The sequence below is a fragment of the Cygnus olor genome, chromosome 7 (genome assembly GCF_009769625.2).
Source record: "Cygnus olor isolate bCygOlo1 chromosome 7, bCygOlo1.pri.v2, whole genome shotgun sequence".
Lineage (NCBI taxonomy): Eukaryota > Metazoa > Chordata > Aves > Anseriformes > Anatidae > Cygnus > Cygnus olor.
Genome location: NC_049175.1, coordinates 34910167 through 34936636, shown reverse-complemented (window position 1 = coordinate 34936636; position 26470 = coordinate 34910167). Strand labels below are relative to the sequence as shown.

At 39.3% G+C, this 26470-nt stretch overlaps 1 protein-coding gene across 2 annotated transcripts; it reads right to left on the bottom strand.

Annotated features, from left to right (window-relative positions):
* Nucleotides 1-29: 29 nt before the first annotated feature.
* Nucleotides 30-22892, bottom strand: EDRF1 (erythroid differentiation regulatory factor 1). 2 transcript variants are annotated; one of them, XM_040562832.1, is made up of 25 exons: nucleotides 22738-22892; nucleotides 22412-22620; nucleotides 21316-21382; nucleotides 20864-20989; nucleotides 20224-20348; nucleotides 19670-19829; nucleotides 18328-18429; nucleotides 17910-18031; nucleotides 16819-16930; nucleotides 16016-16163; nucleotides 15822-15930; nucleotides 15601-15712; nucleotides 14600-14860; nucleotides 13057-13128; nucleotides 12813-12963; nucleotides 10683-10871; nucleotides 9451-9651; nucleotides 8904-9122; nucleotides 7783-8006; nucleotides 6623-6781; nucleotides 6225-6374; nucleotides 5075-5228; nucleotides 4710-4825; nucleotides 3740-3903; nucleotides 30-877 (listed from the first exon to the last, which is right to left on the bottom strand). In XM_040562832.1, the coding sequence occupies exons 1-25, from the start codon at nucleotides 22804-22806 to the stop codon at nucleotides 706-708; spliced, it is 3693 nt and encodes a 1230-aa protein (XP_040418766.1). In that variant the 5' UTR covers nucleotides 22807-22892; the 3' UTR covers nucleotides 30-705. The 2 variants fall into 2 exon arrangements, with proteins under 2 accessions (XP_040418766.1, XP_040418767.1); XM_040562833.1 differs by lacking the exon at nucleotides 18328-18429.
* Between the last annotated feature and the right edge of the window lie 3578 nt (nucleotides 22893-26470).

The following is a 26470-nucleotide window of genomic DNA, read 5'->3' as shown; positions in this document are numbered from 1 at the left end:
AACACAAAGCAGAATGTTTCATAGGTTTATTTAATAAATAAAAATTTTATTTAAAAAATATGCTTTTATTTATTCACAGTTTCAAGTCTGAAAAACATAATACTATTCTCCATCAAGTCAAAACACAGCTAAAACCATTCAGTTCCTGTTGTAAAAGAAATACCAGTGATGGCTAATATTTGCAAGGACCTTGCAAAGCTAGAAAGGCACCCATTTTTGTGCAGGACAGTAACTGCAATAATAGAAACATGTCCACATATTCAACAGGAATCTCCTTGTACAACTTCAGTTCATGTTACAGGTTAAAGTGTTCCAATTAAGCTTTGCTTACAAAGTATATTTCATTAAAAATCAAACCAGAGCAACTGTGAGATTACATTTTAATGCAAAATATTTGCATCACTGCCAAGCCCATTACCTTTAAGAGAAAAAAAAAGTGCATTTCTCCAAGATAACAAATTAAGTTTTTATCCAGAACCCCAACTTTGCATTTCAAACAACGAAACGCTAGTAACCGAACCATTACGGAGCTATCACAGGATAAGGATCTCCTGTTCTTCCCCAAGTGTACTGTGTAACAATGTAGGCAATATTCTTATCACCTTTGATAAATCCAAGTATAAATCCAAATCCCACATGGGAAAAAAATACCACTGCTCCCACGCAGATGCAAGGCACTATTTCTGCTCATTTGCAGCACTTAAGTCACTGAACTCCTCCAGTACCAGCTTCACTACTTTGAGTCAGCTGCTCCAGCAGATTTAGGATTACCTCTATCCGCTCCAGCAGAGTCATGCTTTTGTTAGCAGTTGCACGCAACAGAAGAGAGTAAACTTGCTTGTTTGTTTTAAGAGTTATTTCTTCTTCATTAATGGCCCTGAAAAAGAAACATAAAAGCTATTAATCTGACCACGATATTTAATTCTACAAATTATCAAGACAATTATTACACAATAACCTTGATGATCATCTCTTTGAAGCCACACGGTTGGTGCTTGGATTTGAAACTCTTATTTCTTTAGTTCTTATTTCCTGCCATTTCACAGCATTGCAGACAGAGCCTCTGCTTACACTGCAGGAGGGATAAGGAGTTCCAGTTTTTCTTCAGCTCCAGTCTGGCCATTTTATTAAGTTAAAATCCCAGAACACACTGTAAACCCTCCAATCAATGTCTCTGTGCCAAACCTCTGTGCTTTTGTCAGAGTTTGGCTAATCTGATCAAGCCAAATGCAAACAGACACCTGAGCACTTGTGAGATGCTGTTTGCTCCTGTGCCGTTGCCTCCCGTTTGCTCAGCCCTACAAACCACTACAGACATCAGCTTCCTGTTGAAGTCTGAAGCCCGTGATCTGGCCTCATTCTCTCAAGTTCCATACACCTAAATTACTTCCATACAACAGAGACTTCTCCATGCCCAAAGCCTTTACACAAGAGCTTTTCCTCTTTTCCCAGTCTGCAGTCAAAGCTCCTGTTAATATTTGTCAAAAGGAGAAAACTGATGCAAGTCACACAAGTGCCAGCTACTGCTTCAGCAGTGTCACCCCTCCTCTGTGCCACCCCATGTTTAACATCCAAGACTAATAAATGACCCAAACCAGAAAAAAAAGAAAACTAAAAATGCTACGACTGGTATTACAAATAAATCAAGTGTACATGCATGCAAGTAGCAGTCAGTTTAATTATAAATGCTTCAGAAATTAAAAATTTAATTTGCTTTACCTTTTTCGTAACACTTGGCAGAAATCAGATTTATTTATTAAACAGGTAGTCAAAAATAATAAAAGCCACTGAAATGCGAAGTATTTCCAGGATAAGCTACAAGAATTCCCAGAACAAAGTATTAATTTCAATTACTTCTTTCCTCCAATTTACACAGCCACATTCAGTTATGCTTATGCATTTAATTTCTAGAAGGTAAGACTGATTTCATTTTAAGACTGATTTCATTCAGTTTTATTGCTAGTCTGCAGGTTTCACTATCAAACAGCTTTACCGCATGTTCTTCTGTTCTCTGCCAAAATGCATCCAAGACTCTGAAATAGTATTCATGAGCTCTAATTTCCTCCCTTTTCAGCTTGCCTATTATTAAAACCCAAGACAGACATTTTCTCCTTCTGTAAAGCAGAACTAAGGAAGCATATGGAAAACCTATACAAGGTACAAGGCACTAGAAAGGTTAAATAAAAAGGTAGTTTTAAGCTGAGCCTCAACCCACTGCTGTTTCAAGAAGTTTAAGGTGTTACAGCAACACTCCCATTTCACAACACTTGAGCTGCAACCTGTTCCCTGTGTGAAATCTTCAGTACAAAGCCTCGTTCAAGAGAGGTTCAATGGTAAGAAGTAAATGGAGAAAAGTTCGTTATACAACACTTAGCCAGGTCATGAAACCACAGAATTGGAACGGTTTAGTCAGTTACCTGGGACATCTACTTGGTTACATACAGGTTATACTTTAATCCTCTGCTTTTCACATATTCAGATTGCCACCTTGTGGAAGCTCTTTTCTCTAAGTGAATGCACCTAAGCCATCACTAAAAGAGCATGCAGGCTTTCTTCTAAGTCTCACGTTTTTCCATTTGTCTCGTATCGGCAAACAACTTACTGTGCAAGATGAATTCATCTCGCAACTTACTGCTTCAAAATAACACTTAACATCAGCAGCATTTTAACGTCACGAATGATTAACAACTTCCAACTTCATCTAGTAGATGAAATAACAACTGTAGATTGCAGAAGCTACAGCAACGTGACACATTTGCTGCTGAGGGGATAAAAGGTGTTCTCTGGATCCCCAAAACACCACCACACACATTCACATCTAACCAACTGAAGCAATGATGATACAACAAATTACACTGCCACACCTGATCACAGCAACACTTCAAGGTCAACAGAAAGAAGATAAGCCAGGTGTGCTCTGAGCTCCAGCAGCAAGACAGAAGATTGTTTCTTCTTGCACTCCATTTGGCATTAGAAAGGTAACGATGAGCATTTTCCCCACATACATCCTTCTGTTTACCGCACTACTGGTACACCTACATTTATTCTGAAGTGTTCAGAATGTTCAACATGAGCTCAGTGTTGTCACTGGTACATTTTATTATCAAAATCTATCTAAAGATCAGTCCTACACAGCAGCTTCTCCCCTCACTAACCTTGAGGTATCCTGCCACAGATGAATACCAACATCAGTAAGACAAAGGACCCCATTATAAATGTACCCAACGCACTGAACAAACACTTCTATTTACAATAAATAGAATCAAGACAGTGAGAAATATGCCAGCAGTACAGGCAGTACAGGTTAAACTGCTTTGTGTGTGCATTTACACCTATGAAGGACAGGAGATTTATATCCTACGAAGGATAAGCTAGATACTTTATGCTCTCTGATATCTGTGATTTGTAACTGTATCGTGCTTTTTATATAAAAATTACAACTTATTTTCTTGAATAGAGGCCATTCAGGCTAACACTTTTGTCTGCTCTCAGTCCCGGAATCCTATCAGGAAAGGAGAGAGAAAAAACTGCTGAGCCTAGGCGCACACAGTGAAGGTGTTTCTTGGTCATACCCTCAGTTACACACACACACAAAAAACGCAAGCTTTAGATGATCAATGAACACACCAAAAGTCTCCCCCAGAAAAGAATCACACACTTTAGCATGCCTAGAAATGTACACTCTGTACAATTTATGTACCCAAAGCACATCTACACAACACATAAAGGTTCAACTTACCCACTCTTCTTTTTTGTTGAAGTTAACAGTTTAATGGATTGGAGGAGAAGGAATGACATTCTAGACTCAAAAATACTAAGTAGCTTCAGTACTTCTTCCTTGTTAAGGGCAGTGGAGGAATCATTAGGTGATGTATTTTCAGTACTACTCTCATCTTTACTTATCTACAAAAAGAAAAGCAAAAAACATTTCACCCAACTCCACCATTAGAAGAACCGTGATTAAGTCAGATGACCATACTTGCAGGGTCGCTTACACTTCACAGGAGTGGTACCAACTGCACAATTGCTGGTTATAAGGCCTCAGTAATTGGCTTGTACTCACACCTACACAAGTTATTACAACTACCTATGCTAAATGTATCTAATATTTAATTATAATACCAGGCAAATATGGACTTGAATACTCCATCTGTTGCTCAAATTGTCAGTAAAAGATGAACACATCAGCAAATATAATGAGTCGATGTTTATCTAGGCATCAAGAACACTGCCTACAGATAGCCTTCCACATTTTAACACTGAAATATTACATAGATTTTATAAAAAAATCTAAACTTCAGTGGCATTATATAAAATGCTTTTTACGGAGGTTAAATGGAGGAAAAAAAGTCTCTGAATGCAGAGATCAGCACATCAAAGCAGCAAGATAGAAGGGGAAGGAAAGTCTTGGAGAGATTTCTTGTTCTAAAAGCCAAGAACTTATGGTTCCGTTCCATGTCGGATTGTTAGTGTTGCAGGAAGAGGTGGAACTTCTGACATCACTCAGATAAAGGCAGGTTCTAGAATTTTTTTCATCTAATTCCACCTAACAGCTAGAACTACACTACAGTAGACTCAAACCCTGTTTATATCATTTAAGCAGCTAAGCCAACTGAGCAGACAAGCCACACCTTAATCACCAATTGACCGATTTTTTGCAAATGCACCAGACAAGGGAGTAGACAATCAATAACTTGACTTCTGTTTACCTGTTCACTCTCTGCTGCAAGCTCTTTTCTGATGAGCTGGAACGCACACTTGGTCTTAACCATTATATCAAGGGCCCCAAACAAAGTCTTTAGTTTTCCAGCACCGCTGTTCTGACCTGAAAAATCAAGGACACTGTTAATGGCTTATGTTCTGGTTTGTGCTTTTTCTTTCTTCCAAAGATTGAGATTCTCATTAAAAGAGTGCATACTGTTCTAGTTGAATGAAAAACAGTAAAAGAAAAGCCTCTCCTCTTCCAAACAGGACTATTCTGAGAAGCAGATTACTCCTACTTTCATATGCAGTTATTTAGAAGGGAAATAAGTTAACAGGATTTTAGAGGACTACTGCAGAAAGACAGACTTACTTGCCATCTGGAATTCTGCAAATGCCACTCTTTCCAGCTGCACGCGAAGGAACTCACAGGGTGCATCCTTCAAGAGTTGAAAGAGTCTCACTGCTTTACTATAATGGAGATCAGCAAGTACACGATGTTGTTTCCTCAAATGCTCATCACCAACCTGCACTCCAAATAGGGTACATAGTAAATGTCAGATGATTTGTATGTTCATGAAATATCCGTTAGACAAAAGCGTTATGGAAAGTGTTAGGTACCAACCATTCCTCACCTCATTTCAAAACTGTTCATCTCAGTGTCTGCACACTTCTAGAATACATCACTAGCCCACCACCACTGAAGTTACTGTATTTTCATAGTTAATACTAACAAATCCACATCAAGTAGAACCAAGTTAATCATAAAAAAACAAAAAACTAAGATACTGCACAGGAATGTAGACTTGCATATCGCTTCCTAAGGCTTTAATAAGTCATTAGCAGACAACCTTCTGATGGATCATTAGCAGAAGTATCACAGGAGTGACCTGGAAGCAAAACCAAACTGAAGATAACACTCATCATCAACAGCCTCTATTATTCCAGATAGCTTTGCACATTCAGACTGTAACAAAGCTCAAACACTATGAAGGACAGGAGGGCTACAGGGCAACCTCACTGCTCTCTGCTTCCTGTAGAGGGGAAATGAAGAGGGAGGTGCTAGTCTCTCCTCCCTGGTAACCAATGACAGAATGCATGTGAACAGCACAAAGCTGAACAAGGGGAGGTTCAGACGAGACATTAGAAAGAAATTCTTTATCTTGAGGGTGGACAAACACTGGAACAGGCTTCCTAGCACAGTGGTTGATGCCCCACGCCTGCCAGTATTTACGAAACATTTGGATAATACCCTCGATAACATGCCTTAACTTTTCTTTAGCTCTGAACTGGCTGGGCAATTGGACTCAGTGATCTTCATAGGTCCCCTCCAACTGAACTATTCTATTCTAGTCAGAAGTAACAGCTTATTATTTGCAGATCAGTGTGAAATACATCTTTCTGGTTAAATCATTTAAATGAAGATATTCTAGCTCTAGGTAGACAGATAAATATCAGTCTTCACAAATATTACACATTAAGCATGGAACCTATACAGAAAAGTGAACAGTTTGTACTAATACCTGATTTCTCAGGCAACTGTGGTACATGGAAGCAAGCCTGTGGTGGATGGTTGCAGCCCGATACTGGCAGAGAGGCTGCCGTGGAGACACTGTATCAACATCACAGTATTTCAAGGACTTCATCATGGCTTCACTAACTTCCTTCTCTATCTACAAAAACAACAAAGCCACGTAGTCATGTTCTAGTTTCAAAGTAATCACGCTATGTGGAAGTGTAAGGGTTAAATCTATTAAAAAAACTAAAAACTTTATATGACTCAAGTTTTATGGTTTGCAAGAACTACTTCATACAAGATTTTAATAAGTTTACAAGTTATTCCAGTATCAGCTGCCTGCTGTTCAGTTTTTCAAGAAAATAGCTTATTTTATCAGATTTTGTCTCAAATCCTCTTCATTACCTGTTCCTGAGCCTTTCTAGATAAGGGAGCGTAATCCTGCTGTAGAGTTGCCATAGTGAAGTATGTCGTAGACAGCTCCCAGTTCACAGAATCCCAAACAGCTGGATGCATGTCTCTCTTGCCAAGTGATCTTAATGCTCTCAGATAGTAGTCAATAGCCTACAGATTGTAAAATAATGCATTTATAGTTACTGCTTGTAGTGGTTATAAATACAAGTTCGTTTCCTTTTACCCGTTCTCAAGGAATGATTTCAAAATACACCTGAGCCTTCTTTAGTATTTTCCTTATACCCATTTTGGTCACAGTTTTTAATCCTGACCAATGCATTCCTTTCTCCTTTGTATGTGCTATTGCTGTTAAATATCAAGATCTGAATGTCACGGCACTTCATGTATCAGAGCAATGGAATCAAACCTAAACACTGACAAACAATCTATTTAATCTTAAAAACCATGAAAAAGCATTTCTCAAGATAAATGCCAAAACATCAGAAGTGCCGGTTACATTATGGAAAGGGCCAACTTGCAGATCTGTTATTGCAACTGGCCCTCCCAGGTATACTAATTACTTTCTGCACTCTCCTCAGTAATAAGCCATCAAGGACCATTCAAAACTACTCAAACACTATTTGAAACAAATCCGTGTCCAAGGAGTTATGTGGTTTCTTCAAGCATAATACAAGTTTAAACGAACCAAAGAGAAATTATGTGGTTTTGCATCCTAGACACATTGTAATAGGGAGGAAAGACTAGCCATTAAAAACATGCCACAGGGGACATTCTAGGAAAAAAAAAACCTCCTCAAACCAACACTGCAACATAAGAGAGGCAGCTTTAAGAAAGAAAAAACACACCCCCACACCCCAAAAAAACACAGGAAACAAAAAGAGATCAAGTTATAACATTAAGACTCATCACAATAAAACAAAGGTACTTCCGAAACATGCATTTGCTTTTGGTAACTTCCATGTGTGCTACATTATTCACTACAGGTATTTACTTTATTTTACGTATTAAACATGTGTAGGAGACCCCTTTATTTGGGGGCAGAAGTCCAGTGCTAGCTACTTCGCTCCTTATTTTTACACTTTCAAAGGGAAACATTCAGGTATGCAATTTCCCCTCTATATTTAACCAACAAGTCGGACGTAGTACGTTACCTTATTGTAATAAAGGGCCTCTTCTGGGGAAAACTCTCTTTTGAAGTCACCTTCAGTCGCACAGTGTGCTTGAGCACAAATTCGCATGAGCCTTCCCGTGTTGCAGAGCAGGAGAGCAGCATTGGTTGCATCATCAATCGACTCAAAATTCTGAATTCCCTTTTCAAAGCAAGAGAAGCTTTTCTTCCAGAGTTGCTGCTCTGTCGTCGATACGTTCTTACTCACTGAAGTGAAAAATATATAGCTTATCAGCAGTTTAAATTCTCAAAAAATACTGAACAAACATTTCCATTGTTTTCTCACAAGTTTATAAAGATGGTCTTTTAGAACTTAAATGTGGTAAAATATTCTGAAAACCCAATTTCATGGAAAAACTGTTGATACCAGAAGTGCACTACACATAGTATATATTAGAAAAAATTATGATAACATGACAAAAATCATAAATTAGCAGAATAAAACAGATTATAAATCCTTTCTCCCCCCACTACAGTAATATTCAGGATATGACAATTGCTCCTACGAACCTTCAGTAGGAAGTAAGCAAGAAGTGACTTTTACAGACAAGTGAAATTCAGTATTAAGGTTTTTACTTCAGCTAAATAGCAGTTCTGCAAAAACATGGTGATGATGAACAATCACCAAATTAAAGTCTAACACAAGCTGCTCCAAATATTAGACAAAGGTCACAGAACACAGCCAATATTTAGGAGTATTTACACTGAACCACCAGTGTCTAGTTCGTTCCAGTTTAAATAACTAGTACTTCTAGACTTTTTCTAGACTTTTTTTTTTAAAAAGCCAACCACCAAACAAAAAAAATTTTGGAGGGCATTCAACATACTCTATAAGAATTTCTCCAAGGCATCCCATTATTCAGTTTAGGTTCAATTAATGAAGTATACAAGCTACATTGATCTCTAGACCATATAATGGACATTAAATTATTATGTCCATTATAAATTAATGGACATTAAATCTCTAACATCATTTTTAGAAGCTCTTCAAATGTCATCTTTATAATCAGGAATTCTTAAGACTTCCCACACTACTACTGAACATAATCATTGTTCTAGGTCAGTAAAACAGTGTACAGTAAGAAGTGGAAAAAGAATGCTTACCCACTCTCTCAGTCTGCACTGCAGCAGCCTGGTTCATGTAAAATACCCCAATTTCATTCCTGATGTTACCCATCCTCTTTAGCACCTGTATGTGCTGCTCAGGATTTTGCTTTTTTAAATTACTGAAGAGTAAAATTTCATAAGCTGCTTCATAACATTTACAACTGACTGAAAGTTGGCATTCCAGGTCTGTAGACAAGTCAGTAGCCCAGGCAAACACTAAAAAACAAAAAACAAAGCCTGCCTGTCAAACGGTACTTCCAAATAAATGCACGTCTGTGATAGCCTAGATGAAGATGACCAAAGTATAAGACCAATGTCAGGATGATCACAATTTCCACACCCAAGCAGAATCTATCCAATACGTAAACAATTTACATCTTCAGTTGGTTTACAGCTCTGGCATGTCATGCAGTATCTTGATAACCTCTGTACTTCTGACAGAGATGATGAGCTTTCCCCAAATAAAACAATGAAACATAATGAAGAGTGAAATTACTTTGCCATACAGCCGGATCATGACAGTTATCTTATATTGGTTTCATACCTTGGCAGCTGGATTCTCTGTGAAGACTGTGTAGTATTTCCTGATCTTCCTTTGTCTGGTAGTTATATTCTTCAAGATACGCTGCTCTGTTGTTTGCATTTTGAGCAAGCATTAATTGGATATCTCCACAAAGCGTTAAACACTGACAAAGAAATACTAATACTTCAGGAAGCATGCTGGCACAGAGACAACAGTAGGTATCTATTAGAAAAAAGCACACAGGTGAGGGAGGGCGGAAGAGAAGAGAATCACACTTCAGAAGTTTTGACACAGTCTGACAGTGTAATTGGTTTTATGTTGTCACGTTTATTCTCCGTATCGACAACGCATGTCCTCCTAAGAAGAACTAACTTATTTTAAAATCTTGTTCTACACAGCTGACAGCTTCAGAAGAGCGACCGGTTTGTTAAAGATGAGCATCGACTGAGAATTACAAATACTAATTTCAGACTTCAGTCTAAAACCACGGAAAACCAAATTTCTACAGACCAACTCAAGTCAGATACAGCCTGAAAAATGAATTTTCAAACGGCACAGCTTAAATTTAATTTTCAAGTCTTCCAAGGACTGGAAAGCTGAAGAATTTTTTGAGTTACCGATAAGCATATTGATGCTTTGAGTAAAGATCATGTTCTTGTTTTGTATGTGTTCTTTCACATACACGCCCACCACCCTACAAATATGGAAGCAAAATAGCAGTACTGCAGCAGTAAGTTGATGACATTTTCTGATTACTTAATATCCCAAACAGCCTGATTTCCTCTTTTCCATTTTCCTTGGGAATACATCAGGATGTAATTCATTTTAGAGGAGTGTCCAATTCAGCTGGTGAACAAGTTTGGTATTTCTGAAAAATCTGGTAAACATTTAGATGAAATGGGAACCAGCAGGCAATTCCAGAGAGTGATCTGCTTGCAGTGCTAGCACTAAGAACACAGAAGGCTACCTCTGTCTTGGACCAGGGCTGAATGCTCCCACCTTCAGTGCTCTGAAATTTAAGATCTGTGCTTTAAGTTTTTCACTGCATCAAAAGAGGAGTAACCTTTCCCCCAAACAGAGATGAGCGAGTTATTCTTACTACAGCCTTCTCTCCAGAGCACTGAGCTAGACACTTAAACACAGAGGCGTCAGACTTGTCACTGCATGCCACTAGGCTAAATCATGCAGAGAAGTGTTTGATATTGTGAAAGGTACGTACAGTCAGCGGCACCGACGACGAACTACCAACTTACCATGGCACTGTAAAGCCAGCTTGATGTATCGTAATGCTCTCCCATACTTCTGTAGAATCATAGCAGCATCAGACAGGACGTAATAAGCCTTTGATGATTTCAGAATGAGCTGGAGCTTCATTTTATATTGCCATGACCCAGGAATCATTCCTGACTGACTGGAATGCTTACCCTTTTGAAATGAGCCCACTGTAACACGAACAGAACCTCATCAGTAAATGTCATGGCCATAACATAAGCCACAGGTGCGGCCCAACTTCACCAGTATACAGACTGGATGCAAATTGCCATATTACAGCTCTACACAATGATACCAACTTGCCTGCTGCTGCATTTTCTTCTGCAGAACGGACTCAACACTCGGAGCTTTTCCGCTTATTTCACCTGATAGCAGGATGTTGGAATTGTGAGTACAGTGCCCGTGCAGCTAACCTCCCATTGTCTGAACGGCTTTTGAAACACTGATGCAACAACCAAGGCTCTTCCATTTGGTAGCAGTAGAGAAGAACGAGTAAGTCACGGGCATAATTTGCCATGTTTTCTGCCAAATCCCTATGGTACGTTCTGTTTTGTATTAATGTCTCAAACACCAAGGGAACTGACAACCTAGTCATTCCTACAAGTAAGGCCAATGCCCTTCTCACACTAGTTCCAAGATATCCTCAGCATAAGATGAAGAACGTTCCTTCTTTGGTGCTGCTGTTATTATGGAACCAGAAAGAAAAAGCCACTGACTTTAAGCACATTAGAGGTCCTGATGCCAAGGGACAGAACTTCGCTGTCCTGACAAGCAGGTCTGAAGCAGAATACGAGGCTAAGTACAATACTGAGGATCTCTGCAATATTTACATCCTACAGTACCCAGGAAACACTTGTTTCTAAATAAAAAAGTTATTATGTGGGCATTCTCCTTTCCAGCTGGCAAGCAGCTGCAATGTGTCACCAGCTCCAAACAGCAGAGACAGAAGATAGAGCCTGGCTGCAGCAGAGCTGAAATCAGCACGCTGTTCTTACTGAGCTGACCCCAGTCACATTTTTCCAGTAGATCTTGGTAGAAACTAATCACACATTCCACATTAACAGTACTGTGCGGAATTCATGCAAGCTTGACACAGCTCAACATCTCTATCAGAAAACTGCATTCTGTGGTCACATATCTGATATAAACTAAGAAAGCATTTGTACATCTCCAGGTCATTAACATCCATGAGAAACAAAATTAGAATAAAAACATCAGAACACTTCAATAAAACTCAAAGACTGAATTTTTTTGTTGTTCAGAGATTTAAAGGGGAAAGGAAGAAAAATGAAAGAATGAAGAACTTTAAAAATATACAAGACTGAAATTTCTTTGCTTACAGGACTTATCACTCTGCAGAAAACTATTTTCTTAAGGAGTCCTTCCTAGACCCTTTTATGGGATTCAAGAGCAAAATAAAAGCTGGCTATAGCCTGAAGCTTCTGGACTTCGAGTATTTAAAAGCACCTTTCTTTCCTGCTTTCTTCCACAATTTAGAGCTACGCAGAAAAACCCAAAATCCTAGTTATAATATGTATATAAATATGTATGTCTACTATAATACATAACATGTATAATATAATCCTAGTATAATATGCATATGTTAATTGCAATGTTTATATGCTTGCTGCTGGATACTATGCGTAACAGGGAAACCTGCCAGAAGTGAAAAGCTCTTTCACAAAGCTTCCAAGTCACAAAGAAGAGAGACTACTGAAACTAAACAAACACCACAACCCCCAAAAAGCCCCAACACAACTCCCACCCTACAGACAACTTACAGTGCTCCCCACACCAAATCTACTGAAGCCCAAACTACTAAGCCCTTATGGAAATCATCTGGAAGCCACAACTAAGTAAGATCCAGCAACATTATGTGTTTAATACAAAAACATGCTTTGATATGCAAAGTCTCCCAAATGTGCTATTCTCTTCATATTTATAAAGAGATACTGTGTCCTCTAATTTTGTTTTTATGGAGTGTATATATATTTTTTTTTGCTTATACAATAGTGTAATTAGCAACCTACAAGTTACTGTTTTGACAAACAAAGTAGCAGCAGTTTCTGTTGGTACTTGAAAGGTCTTATTTGCACAACAATGCAACTTACTTTTGTCTAAAAATAAGGCCATCTGTTTTTCCAGACACTCAGGACCACCACTGGTGGATTCATCTTCATATTTCAAAGGGATTGGCGTGCTGGGGTCAGCTGCAGGAAGGTCACTCTCTTTTTTAACACTGCTGTCAACAGACTTCAAGCCCTACAAGAAGAAATGCTTTAGTTCACAAATACCGAAGACACCAAGAATTGTGTACCAGGTGAAATACCATTAGAAATTTGACAGTAAGCTTACCTCCAGGACATAGCTAAGCACCAGCCGGCAGCGTTCCTCAGTGCCGTGGCAGACAGGAAATGTACAGCTAGGCTTGATTGAGGGGGGCAGCAGGGGAGAAACAGGAAAAGAACAGAAGTTCAAAATACAAAATATCAAAGTTACTAGCTAGAAGAAACAAGTGACAGACTGCAGTAAAAAAAACTTGTTAAGGAAACATTTGAGCCCTACACTGGAAAGCACCACAGTGTTATCTCAGAGAGCAATTCATATACCTGCTGACTTTAACATCTATATTACTTTAACATCTATACTTGGCTTCTCTCAGTAATCTCAAGAGACAAAGCAAGGAGGAAGAGAAAATTTATTTCTCAACATTAATTATGAAAGTATCCACAGATAATCTGCAATGCAGACCCAGGCAGATTTGATACCACAAGGAAACTCTTCCCTCAACCTACAAATTGAAGCAGCACTTTCAACATCTTTGCATTGCTTGGTAGCTTAGGACTTTTTTTGGTTTGTCTTTGATTTCTTCTGGGGTGGAGTAAAAGGGGGAGAGGAAATGGGAAATTTAGTGTTTCTACACCTGTATCAGTTCCTGTGTTTTCAGCTGATGGACCCTCAAGTGTTAAAAATTCATACGGTAGGAAGAGTCACAAATTTTTAGGAATATTTGATCGTTGCTACTCAGCACAGATTAAAAGAACAAGTTTAGTTTTTGACTGATGGGAGTCGTTCAATTCTGTAATCTTATATAATAGGTAAGTAAAATATCAGAAGTAAAACAGTATGGACAGTTTCTTTATTGGTCTTCTCAGTTTCTCACTTTCCTCAGTTTCTATAATAATGAACATAAGATACATTAAAGGTAGCAGTGTTACACTTCTGCTCATTCATTTACAAAGCATACTTATGCCAATGAAGCTTTAGGAATATTATAGTTATGCATCCAGCTGCCCTCTTAGGAAGAAGATTCAAAAAGACATGAAGTTTTATTCTTCATACATATACGAGGAGTATGACATACATTAAGGCAAACTGCCATATCCTGACCAAGTATCCTACAAATTAGAGAGGGAGATCGGAGACTAACCCCATGGATCTAAGCTGATGCTCCAGTAAACAAAAACTTAGTATTGCTCCAGAAGTAGGGGGAACTAGAAGAGGCTCACTATCCATGTAAACTTGTGGTCGCCTACAACTGTTAAACACAGCAGCAGAGAAAACAGTCAACTGCAGTCATAACAGGAATAACTTTTATGTTTTAGTAGCTAGTAATGCAGAATCATGCCCCACAAAAAAACAGGTGCTATACAGTAGAGGAGAAGCTTTACAATACAGAAGGTTTAATGTAAAAGCCTCAAATTCTATGAACAGCTAAAGAAAGGTTTATTTCCCTTCTGCCTCATACTTCTGTTAACCTGAAATCAAAAAAACACACAGAAGAAATCCTACAATGATAGCTTAGAACAAAACTAACAGGTAACTGAATTTTGATAACAAACCTTGCTGTATCAACACTTTCAAGAAACCCCTTAAAAAAATCCACAGCTTCACTTACACGTATTCGATGAACAGACTTGTATTTTTCTGGTACTGATAACTCTCCAACAGATTTAATTATAGCCACTGCTTTATTGTCATCTGGTGGATCAGAACTGTTACTGTAAGAACCGTTTTCATCACTGTCAGGCATTTCTTCCTCTTCTTCACTATAACTTTCATCAGAGTTTCCATTTATAGGGAAGTCTGTACTGTCTTCTTTTTTAGGTTCATCCAACTGAAAAAGCTCTGATAACATGTAGTTTGCTGAAGCAATTATCTTTTTAAATAAGGAAAGAAAAATCAGTGATTTATTTTCAAGGTAAGTTTTTCTGTTGATGGGCAACATCAATGCAATTTGTCTTAGGCTGTATTTACAAGTAATTAACAACCTAACTGTACTCAGACTATGTTCTCAGAGTGTTTGACCATGTTTCAGTGCTAAATTTTTAAGCAACACTTATACTGTCTTCATTGATTTGTTTATGTTGTCAACAATTTGTATGTGCACACAGACCCTGCAGTCAAGCTCGCCCACATTTGTTTTTACCCACCTTACAGATGAAAATGAAAGAAAGAAAATCCCCCAACTTCTAGAGAGCAATAATATTCCTTACAAGAAGTTTTAAGCTGTTTTCTTTCTACCTCAAGTTTACTCAAAGCCTAAATTCTTGCTCAAACAGTTCTCACATTCCTATCACAAGAGGAATTCTGACATCAAGTCTGCTAGGAAATTTGGGTCAGATCTGGTTAAAAAAAATACACCACACATACTGCCTTAAAGTGATCATATTTTAGGCACCTGGACCTTGAACTGGCCTGAAAAGTTTTTTATTACATGCCTCCCAGGCTCCACCTCAAATTAAGGACTCCTGTGTACCTCAAGAATTATCCAAACACTAAGCAATAGATTTCAGGCTTGAAGCTTTAGATTTAGGCATCCAAATAGGGAGGGATCTGACTGCCAAAAAGAGTTTTCCACTGTATTTGCACAAAGATACACAAACACACTGTTCTTACTTGAGGATGTCTGCCATTGTCCAATAACTTAAGACAATTAAGAAGCAGTGTTCTGATAGTGCCATAGTGCTTTTTGTTCTGGTTTTTCTTCAGCATCATATTGCAAGCAACTCTAAAAGAAAAAGTTGAACAAATTAGCAATCCCAGGATAATTTTTTTGTGTTAGAAGAAAACAAAATCTTTAAAGCAAGTTTAAGTCTTTAAAGTTATTTAAAACTCACTTGTACAGAAGAATTGCCACTGGCATTGTAAAAGGATTTTGATATTTGTCTTCTGTTTCTTCACAAAGGGTGGTTAGGTCATAGAGCTTTACTATATCACTCCCACTTGCTGAAAGGCAAGACATTTCATTAATCAGCATGACATTAACATAAATGTTTTCCTTTTTATCTAAAGTTTATCTAAATTTACTTACCCTTAAATAACCAGTAAGTATGTCCTTCTTTGGTGCAATTTGATTTTAGAAAAGATAAGATATTTTGAGCAATATCTTTTATCACTTTGGTAGAGAAATTAGAGTTTTCTAAATTGGGAATATCTTCAGTCTTGATCATTTCATATTTCTGCAAGGAATCCATTTTAAAACAAGATTAGGAGGCTTTTCTGCTACTACCCCACCCAAATCTACAGGTCAATGTCTCTTAACTGCTTAAAGAAACAGTCTACTATTATGATACAGTGTCAAAGTAATTTTTATGACTTCAGCTTTTATTGAGTAGTGCTGTCAAGATATGCTTGCTTTTAAAGAGAACTCACTGCTATAATAAACTTATGATTAAGTAAATACAGAACAGAAGGTGAGAAAGAAGTTGTGTAGTTAACAATATCGACCCACTATTTCAATGAAACTTAGTCAGCAACTACATGTTACCAGGTGCAACGAATGAACCCAGCTGGTATCTGTAGGCTATTGTAAATCAGTAAATATAATCAAAACTTAAAAAGCATGCAAGTGAACATCACAGGTTCTAAGATGCAAGAAAATGGTTCATTTCTGCAGCTTTTTTTTTTGGTCTTCAAGCATCTGTGCAAGTAGGAATCTTGCATGCATGGAAGAGAGGAAAAGAACAAAATGTTTTCAGATGACTCTGTAAATGCTTCTTGTTTTGCAATAAAATTTTTGTAATCTTTGTCAGAACAGTAAGATTAGAAAGAGCTATTATAATTGCAACAATCTCAAACTGAAGAAGTAGACATAAAGCCAAGAGTCAGGCTTACCTGAACAATTCCATTAACATGAAAGCACATCACAAGCTCTGGTACATTGCATATTAAGTTGTCCAACCAATAGTCAATTCCTGTTAACACATTTATTGGCTTGTTGTTATCCCTAAAAACAAGTATTTCCACTGTTATTTAAGTCCCTGTTTATACTCCAGAAAGCAAGGTACATTTACTAATGGGATTTAAGTCACCTTAGTGGAAGGATATTAAACCAATTATTTGTGAATTGTTATAATTTAAGACAACAACCAAGGAGTTGCATCAAATAAAAAAAATGTACTGATCTCTCCAATAGAATACATTCACATTCCCTTGGCAGTTTTAAGTTTTCGCCTACACTTAGATTGAAGCTTTAACAAGCTTCACATGTCACACTATTACCGAAATAGTAAGTACTTCTAAGGGAATGGCAGCATTAGCAGCATCTAATTATAGTGCAAACCTTCTCCCAGGCCTTCCAAAATTCCTTTCAAAGCAAGACTGTTAATTTCTAGATGTGTCTCAAAAAGATGACAAATACACCAAGTATGTTTCAAGTTTTTGCTCATTCCCTGAATATGCATAGGCAGGAACAGAAAGACCAATAACCAAGTAATCAACATAAAGCATTTCTGAACAGAAAACAGTCAGAACACAGACATACTATTGTCACAAGTTTTGAGTACTTATGAAGTGCCTAACTAGCAGCTATTGAAATTCAAAATTCCAGTAAAAGAAATGGTACTGCCATCCTTTATAAAAATAGCAATAGAAGTAGTTATGGACATTGCGTTTTAACATTCAAATGCACGCTAACGTCTGGAAAGGTTGCAAACAGCCACTACTTTCAAATAAAGATTTAGAGCTAGAAAAAACAGCAGAATATCTCAAGTCCCAGTGCAATAGCACAGCTATGAGACTTCCTGTTTACCAGCACTTCATAATGCCATTGCCATTTAAGTCTAAAGCATGAATTTTCTTCTTTAAACTGCACGTAAAAAATTCAGAATCAACCAAAAGACCTGCAGATAGCTCAAGAGGAAAGCAAAGCAAAGCAAAACTCAGTCAAGGCTGGAACATATAAACTTGTTAACTTCAAAATTCACCTGAGACGTAGGCTCACAGCAGGATATCTTCCACCTCCAAATATAGGCATATTTGATCCTACTAACATGTGGATATCTTCAAAGGTCCACAAGATGTTACGGACAAAGTCATTTTTAAGTCCCTTCATTAAGAGAAAAAACGGTCTATAAATCACTGGTATAAACACATGTAATTCTGCAGATTGTCACAGAGAACAAGAAAGCAAGATGCAAAAGCAGCAAATAAAAGACAGCACAAAACGAACTATGCTATGCGTTCACATTAACTTAGAAGACTGAGATCACAGATGCCACAAAAGCTACTTCTACAGGGGACTTAGTTTTTCTCTCGGCTCCAATTTAGACCAAATTTTTTAAAGTGTTGGATTAAACTGGGGGGGGGGTTGTGTTTGAGCTCAAATTTCACATATAAGCATACCTGACTGTTTTCCCCGTCATTGAACAAAGTAGTCAGGTTTTGTTCTTTGGGGGCTGAGGCCACATGCCCCACTATATATGAGGGTTCAAGAGGCACACTTCCCTGTGAAGAGCACAAGGATAAGGAGTGATTCTGCTGCTGACGTAAAGCTAGGCCATAGAAAAAGATTATATATTCTGAACAACAAAAGCAAGGAAGCAAAAACCTTCACCTCTACCATCTTTAAATAGATATATATTAAACTATAAAAAGCCTTCAGTCAGTGACTAGAATGCTTCTTTAGCTACAGCTAGTACCAAAATTTCTTATATTCTCATAGGCCTTAAGAAGTTTTTATAGAAACGCTAGTACCCCAGAGTCTGCACCAGATTATCAACCTCAAGAATGTAAATCCTCTAGGCTGATATAAAGAAGTCTAAAGAGAGACACTGCACAAATGCACACAGCTTCTTTACAACAGCATCTGCTTTGTCACTAATTCCTGAAGAAGGTGAAAAAGAAAAGTAGCCCTTTTTATAAGAGCACTGAAGTACTGAACTATTTCTCTACTTTAAAATATTATTATATCAGAACACATACAGTTATAATTTTAAGACCAATGCAGGTTAGAACCTTCATAACTTAGCTACCCAAATCACTTGGCATACCTCATGGTAACACCGTTTAGCATAGTAATTATAATCTAGGTATATTTAATACAACAGATATTTTGGCCTCTCAAAAATATAATTCCTATATTTCATTACTCAAAGAACATGGGAATTACCAATATTCCTAAATAAGCTTAGCCACAGAGAAACCCTGGATTAGAGCCCAGCTTGTTGTATAAACACACAACACAAATGGAAGGGAGCTGTGTTATCTCACAGCAAGTATTGTATACATTGTTTAACTGTTTTGCAAATATTTTCACAGATCCATATTTTCCCCTTCAACAATAAATTCAGGGCCAGAGAATTTATTTTAATGGCAAACAAAAGAAAAAGCTAAAACGCTTCTATACACACCATCCAGGTATCAAGTTTTCTTACTTCCACGTGAAATCATTGATAACTACTCTTACCCACATGTAGTCTCTCAGAGATAAATATATATGTATATGTAAATGTGTATAAACATAATATATTGAGTACTACAATGACAGAAAAAAGTTTCTTCTGAAATTTGGAGCACTGAAACACTGGCATGAGCTAAAATGACAAGATCTAATGCCTTAGTCCCATCTCTCACGCAAGAGTATTATAGTAGCACCTTTGAAAACCTGAAATAATCAATATTCTATAGGGAACACAAATATTCTCTATGAAAACTAATGTGTCCTTTAAAACACTACTATGCTAACCTGGTTAGAGGCACCTGGATCTTCAGATAACGAAGAAGGCATTTCAAATGGAGCTGGCCAGGAGGCCCGTCCTGCTTCATCACCCTCACCTGGAACAGGACCCTCCTGGTGCTGTTTTGAACTGGAAGGAACAGGCTGAGCAGCTCCATCACCATTAATGCTGACAAAACATTAAGTGGACAATATGCAATGAGAATGCGCTACAGAATTTAAATTTGATGCGTTAGTCTCAGCTTTGGTAATACACTTAAAAATTGGTATATTGACCAGTTTTACAGTATTGTGGCAGCTGTCACTATACCTAGCGTGTTTCAAGTCAAATTCAGTTTTCAGAAGGAGTATTGAGATAGGGCCCTAAGTCATGTTATTTCATACTTTAGTATTTTAAAATACTGCAATGCCTATTAAAAACATTTACATGTTCTCATTCCTCAGTTTCCTCCATATAAAGATAAAGCAGTAAATAAGACAGACCAATTCTAACATTTACTTCAAGAGAAGAAACGAAGCAGAAGTTGGCGCAGAATTCAACACTCACGCAGATATAAGGTTACCTGTAATATAAAAATTTGGAAAGTATAGCCTTCTGGTACCAGTGTTCTTTACTCTTCTTTTTTCGTTGCCACTTCTGATCAATCAGCCTTTGATAAAACTCTTTCAGCCACGTCCAGTCCCCTGTCTAGTCAATATCATAAATATGAAATTAATGTCAAGAAAGATCTGCAAAGTAAACCAAGTACCTTATTACCTTATGAATATTCAACCATCACCAAAAATTACCCCACAGCTAAGCTCTTGAATTGTTCATTTACTGAAAATGTATCTTCTAGAAAGTTACGTTCCAAGGAGGTCAACTTTTAACAAAGTCAGATACATGGCAAGAGACCGCACAGTATCAAATGATTAATGATAAAAATCAGTAAAATAGCACAGCAATATAGAGGCAATTACAGGAAAGACTGATGTGGAATTTTAATTCTACAATACCGTAAATAGAAAGACATAAGATTCTCTGCTGCAGTTATTGGTTAAACCAACTGCTGCAAAATAGCAGCATGTGCTTCATGTAGACTTTTAGTACTAGCATATGGTTCTCAGGAATTTTGATACATGTATGCTTTCTTGCTGGCTACACTATTCTCAAAATAATGCATTTTGACCATATGGCATACTTAAAACAACACAAATGTTAACCTGAGATGATCTCATGAAGAGTTCTTGAATATCTAGCTCATCCAACAAGAGCGTCCGCCCAATGCGATGCACTGCCATGCTCACGTGTGACTTGCTGTATGGTATCTTCAGAAGCTTTTTAATATTCTTGCAGGAGAAAAGAGAACAGAGATTACATTCCATATAATTATACTTTATCATAAATCACAATTCTCAGGGAACTGGAAGCAAAGAATACACTCCTAACACTGGAGTTTGGACAGAGATCTGAGTAAAAAGCTGTCCAAAATAAACATAGATAAGTGAGTATGTATCTCTTTTTCTTCCTCTGAATCATCTAAATTCTGCAAAGTGTTTCAATAGACCTTCACTTTCCCTCACAGGATACAAACATGACAGAAGCCATGACAGTACTTTACGATAAGGTCATACAACACAGAAGTTTGAAGGATAGAACTTCAAATTATACGTACCTCTGAATCAGACACAACGTCCACATCATTTCCAATGGAGTCAATGAAGTCATACGCCATTCCAAAGCTACAGAGAACAGTACAAGTTAATATAAATGCAACATCACATTAAACACAGACCTCCTTGTTCTCCAAAGGAGGTCAAACCTCTGAAAGCTTTTTCTTAATGAAAAAAATAGAATTTAGCTAAACATTACTAGGGGCAATGAGATCTAAAGTTAGTTAACAAAAACATTTTGACACCCCACAAGTTCTCCTAATATACCATTGAAAGTGCTTAAATCCAAGTTCAAGACATCCTAAAAAGCAGTTTTGTTGAAATCAAGACAATCTGAAATATTGTGTTTCACTTAAAATTTCATTATGATCTGAAGATCCTCTGCATACTGTAAATTTCACTAGCTAGTTGATTTAGTATGAATTTGCTTGTTCAATGTGGATTTAGGAATTATTTCTGAACACCATGTACTCACTGCATTCAACTATTTAGCAAACGTGGGATGGGACTAGATGATCTTTCAAGGTCCCTTCCAAACCCTAACATTCTGTGTAACATCCACACAGGATGGTGACGCTACTTTTCAGGTTTGCCCCTTATATTACCGTCTGGGTTCACTGATATGACTATGAAGCTGCCTTTTTTTTTTTTTTGCCTTTAATTAGCCAGTTCCAATTTCTAAAGACCCAAAACAGCCATAAGTGAGCTACTTGACCACCCAGGGGAACCGTATTTGTTCCATTTCCATCCCTCCCGGAAAGCAGGGCAGCTATCCGAAGCAGACTCGTTTCTGATCAACTGACAGCAGTCAACCAGAGACGCGCGTGAAGCCAGCGTCACTGACTCAGGCGAGGTGTCAACATGCACTTGAAGAAGTAAAATCTATCAGCAATATCGGCGTTATTAATCATTTAGAAAGGAAACAAGGCTACAGCACAGAAAAAAGAGCAGATGATGAGAAAGTAGAAAAAGGGTCAAGAAAAAGCAGTACCTAGCTGTTACCAAAAAAGCCTTTACTTAGAATTCCATAAGGTCTGAGCTCACTGTTTGATTTTAGCCTTAAAGATGGATAAAAAAAGCCCGGCCTGGCGCACTCACCTCGAGAAAGGCGTACTTTTCTTGTTGCTGCCGAGGATGGCCGTGCCCGCCGGCCCCAGCCGGGCGCTCTCCCTCAGCCAGTTGGCGGGCGGCAGCTTCAGGTCCGTTTTCTCCTGCAGGCGGGCGAAGGCGGCCTGCGGCGGGGCGGAGGAGTACTTCACCACGGCGCTGCTCTTCACCTCGCCGCCTCCCGGAGCCGGCAGCGACCCCTCGTCCCCGGAGAGAAGTTAAGTTTTAATTGCTGGGACAACGGCAATTACGCCTGCACCGTAATTAGCGCCTGCCCTGCCGCTCCCCAGCCCGAGGGGCTCCCGCAGCCCCGTTACCTGCTTGGGCTCCTCCGCGTCTCCTCCCCGCGGGGCCGCGGCCGCCCCGGCGCCGCGGGGCTCCGCCATCTTGCGCCCGCCGCGGGCCTCCCTCCGGCGGCGGGGGCACGGCCCGGCGGCGGCACGGGGGCTACGTCACGGCACCAACGTCACGGCGCCGCCGCCGCCTCTCGCGCGCTTCCCCGTGAAGTCCCAAGAGGCGGCGGAGGGCGGGAGGTGGCCAATAGGGGGCGGGGGCGGGGCCGCTGCGCGGAGGGGACGGAGGCGGGGTTGAGCTGCGGGGTCTGGTCGCGACATGTCGGCGCTGTCGCGAGCTTCGTCACAGGATCTTTAGGGGTGGAAAAGCCCTCCAAGATTCTCTGGTCCAGCCACCCCGCTACCACTGAGCCATGTCCCCAAGCACCACGTCCAACCCCTCCTTGAACACCCCCAGGGACGGTGACGCCACCACCTCCCTGGGCAACCCGTCCCAACACCTGACTGCTCTTTCTGAGGAGAAGTGTCTCCTCGTTTCCAACCTGAACCTCCCCTGGCACAACTTGAGGCCGTTCCTTCTAGTCACCTGTGGGAAGAGGCTGACCCCAAGCTCCCTGCACCTTCCTTTCAGGGAGTTTTGGAGACCAATGAGGTCTCCCCTGAGCCTCCTCTTCTCCAGACCAAACACCTCCAGTGCCCTCAGCCGCTCCTCACAGGACTTGTGTCCCAGGCCCGTCACCGGCTTCATAGCCCTTCTCTGGAGACGATCCAGGGCCTGAATGTCCTTCTTGTAGTGAGGGGCCCAAGACTGAACACAGTGAAGGGACAGGCCGTCTGGGCATGCGGTGGGGCTTTTGGTTATGCTGAGAGAGTTCAGTGTTACAGAGACCGGCTGGAAACCTACAGGCACCTTAGGTACAGGGTAGCAAGCTGTGGCATGCTGGCCTCTGCTTGCACTCCAAATTTGGCAGAGACTTAGCTGTGAAGTGTTACGTGAATACACCATGAATAGTACCCACAGGCTTTTTCCATGCTCATCATTCATTGTTTTTCTATTGCACGGTATTGTTCCTTCCCTATGCCAAAGCCACAAGTTTTTCATGTGACACCTGCATGCCACAAGAGAGTACAATTGGTGACTGGTTGAGAAGTTAGTTGCACAAATTCTGGCTGGCTGGCATCATCCCCCAAACAATACACATATAGCCACTGGGCAGGGTCTGCCTTTCTTTACTGGGGTACTTCTCTGTCCTGCCACTGATCTTCACTGAGCTTAGGTGGCCTTAAATGTCCTTGAATTTCTTCCGTTCTCTCAAAGTTCATTGAACATGGCCTGAAGATTTGAAAATTATTAGGCAACTTGACAGACTGCAATTGCATAAGCCTTGTTTCCCTTGTAAACCAAGCTAAACCAGTCTAATGCTGCATATTTTTACTAGTGCAAAGTGTATCTCTTAGCAATAATACCATAAATAGCAGCAATATGTTTTGGTATGAAAACATATGTATACAATTTATTGAAGTTATAACATTTCTTTAAAATACTATTTCAAAGCAGTTTCAGTCAAACCTTTATTGAATTGGACTTATGCCTACTGCCATTGCAGACTGGAAGACCACATAATTATTTATTCTTTAGTTCCTTTGGAGTCCCTTTATAGTGTTAGGATGGGACATGTCTAAGTTTCATCCTTAAATTTATATTTTTTACCTTTATCCATATCTTAGTGGAAATCAGCTGTAAATATGTAAGTGTTGTAGTCCTTCAGGGAAAAAAAAAAAAAAAAAAAGGAAGAAAGGGGAAAAAAATAAAGAGCTACCACTGGGTATTTAAAGCTAACGTGCTGTTTGTTTGAGTTCGCAATAATGGGCCTCAAGTTATTAAATCTGAAAATAAGTAGAACAGAATGAAAACAAATTGTAGTTTCATTCCCTGTCTGTCACATTCTTCATTATCCTTCTCTGGTTGTTCTGTCACTGACTTCCTTGGTCTTAAAAATAGCATGAGCTATCTGCATAGCCTTGTGATCTGATCCTGGCACGCATCAGTACAGTTCATTACACTCAAGGCTGAGAAGACAATACAATCACCTAAGCCTTTCAACACATGTTGATCTTACAGTGTGTTTACAGCTTTTTTTTTTTTTTTTTCTTGACCTCAATTACATTATCTGGAACAGTTTATTTTTCATAAGCCAGGTTTACATTAGCATCTGTAAATCACCACAGAAGTCATTTTATGTTGTAATCAAAAGTAACTTACAGCATGGCATCATTAATAATAACATCCAAATTATTGTTCTTATCTATTACCAAAACTTCAGCAGATACGTAGAGACAAAGTAGGTCATTTAGAAGAAAGCCTTGAGAAATGGCAGGATGGCAGCTAGTATTCCCAAATATCATTACCTGTGTCTGATAGTAAGATTGAAAATTTGACTTTCCTGAAGGAACTTTGTAATTTTCTTTAAAATAAATGTCTATAAATGTCTGAATCATTCATGCTTAAGTAATACAAGTACCATATTTTCTCTCATTTCATTTGCTGGCTATAGCATCTGAGTCCCACTGAAGTTAGCCTTAAATATGAATATGATGGAAAACAGGCCAGTGCCACTTGCCATTCAAGTGTCATCTTCTTGACAGTCTGTCAAGGCCTGGGAGACAAAGTCTTGGTCTGTGCCTGATTTAGTGGGAAGGTTTGCCTTGGCTACTGCTCACGAACAGGCTTATGTTGAGGTAAGCAAGGGCTTTGTCTCTGCCCCAGTTTTTCTTTCTGTGAAAGAAGCCTTACATTTTGGTTCACTCTCTACTTCCATAAAATGTTATGTTACAAAATATTATGTGTACAAAAATGTCTTCTACACCCATCTTAGAGGCAGTAACAGGAATGAACACACTGGGACTTCTGAAGCCAGCAGGCAAGCAGCACAGTGCAGATCACCCCAAAGCCACCATCCACCATGTCCAGGCTCGTTCGCAGACTCGTCCCTGCTGTTTTGCCTGACCTATACCCAGCGCTCCTGAGCAGCGCTCAAGGGCCGGGCGTGCTGGCAATTACACCGTACAGGTGGTTGCAAGTTAGTCCTCAGACCTCAAGGAAAAAAAAATCCCTCAGGTGCTGTCAGTTTTTTTAAACAAATATGGTTCGTGGATGATTAAGGTGCATATGTGTGTAAAGCAATTTTGAAAAGTGCCTGAAATTGCATCTTAGAAATAATGTACCTGGTGTCCTTGTTTTTTTCTGCCCAAATGACTCTTCAGCTACTACCATTCGGATTGTAAAGTGTCACTGAAATGCTGGAAGAATTAGCAAATCATTTTAAAACTGAACTCCATTTCTCTCACATTTCAAGACAGCATTCACTACTTGTGCCACATTTTTTCCTGCTGCAGCGAACCAGTAAGAGCAGTGGTTTTGCTCATCTGTTGATCAGATCTTACTGAAATGCCAGCATCACTTGGCAACTCGGTCTTGCTAAACACAAAGGCACAAAACTAAAAATACGACTTTAATGAGCTTTGCCAACGTCTGTTGGCTGGGACTCCTGCACATAAACTACAAATCCTGCAAACTTTCCCCAGGGCTGAAGGGTTTGTGGCGTGGAGACGTGACCCCTGCCCACTTTATGGTGGGGCCTCTCCCCACCACCCTGCAGGGGTCAGGGCAGGAGGGCACGGGGGGGCTCAGAAAGTACCCCACTTTCTCCCCGCACTGTCCCCTTGGAGCTCTGGGGGCGCTTCCCTTCTGTGAGGG

What these genes read in the sequence shown, in the direction of transcription:
- EDRF1 (XM_040562832.1), bottom strand. Translation starts at nt 22,806, where the DNA reads ATGGCGGAGCCCCGCGGCGCCGGGGCGGCCGCGGCCCCGCGGGGAGGA. An exon ending in AAAAGTACGCCTTTCTCGAG is followed by an intron (nt 21,383 to 22,411) that starts GTGAGTGCGCCA and finishes TGTTCTCTGTAG; the next exon opens with CTTTGGAATGGCGTATGACT. An exon ending in CAGAGAATCCAGCTGCCAAG is followed by an intron (nt 9,123 to 9,450) that starts GTATGAAACCAA and finishes TTTGTTTTTTAG; the next exon opens with TGTTTGCCTGGGCTACTGAC.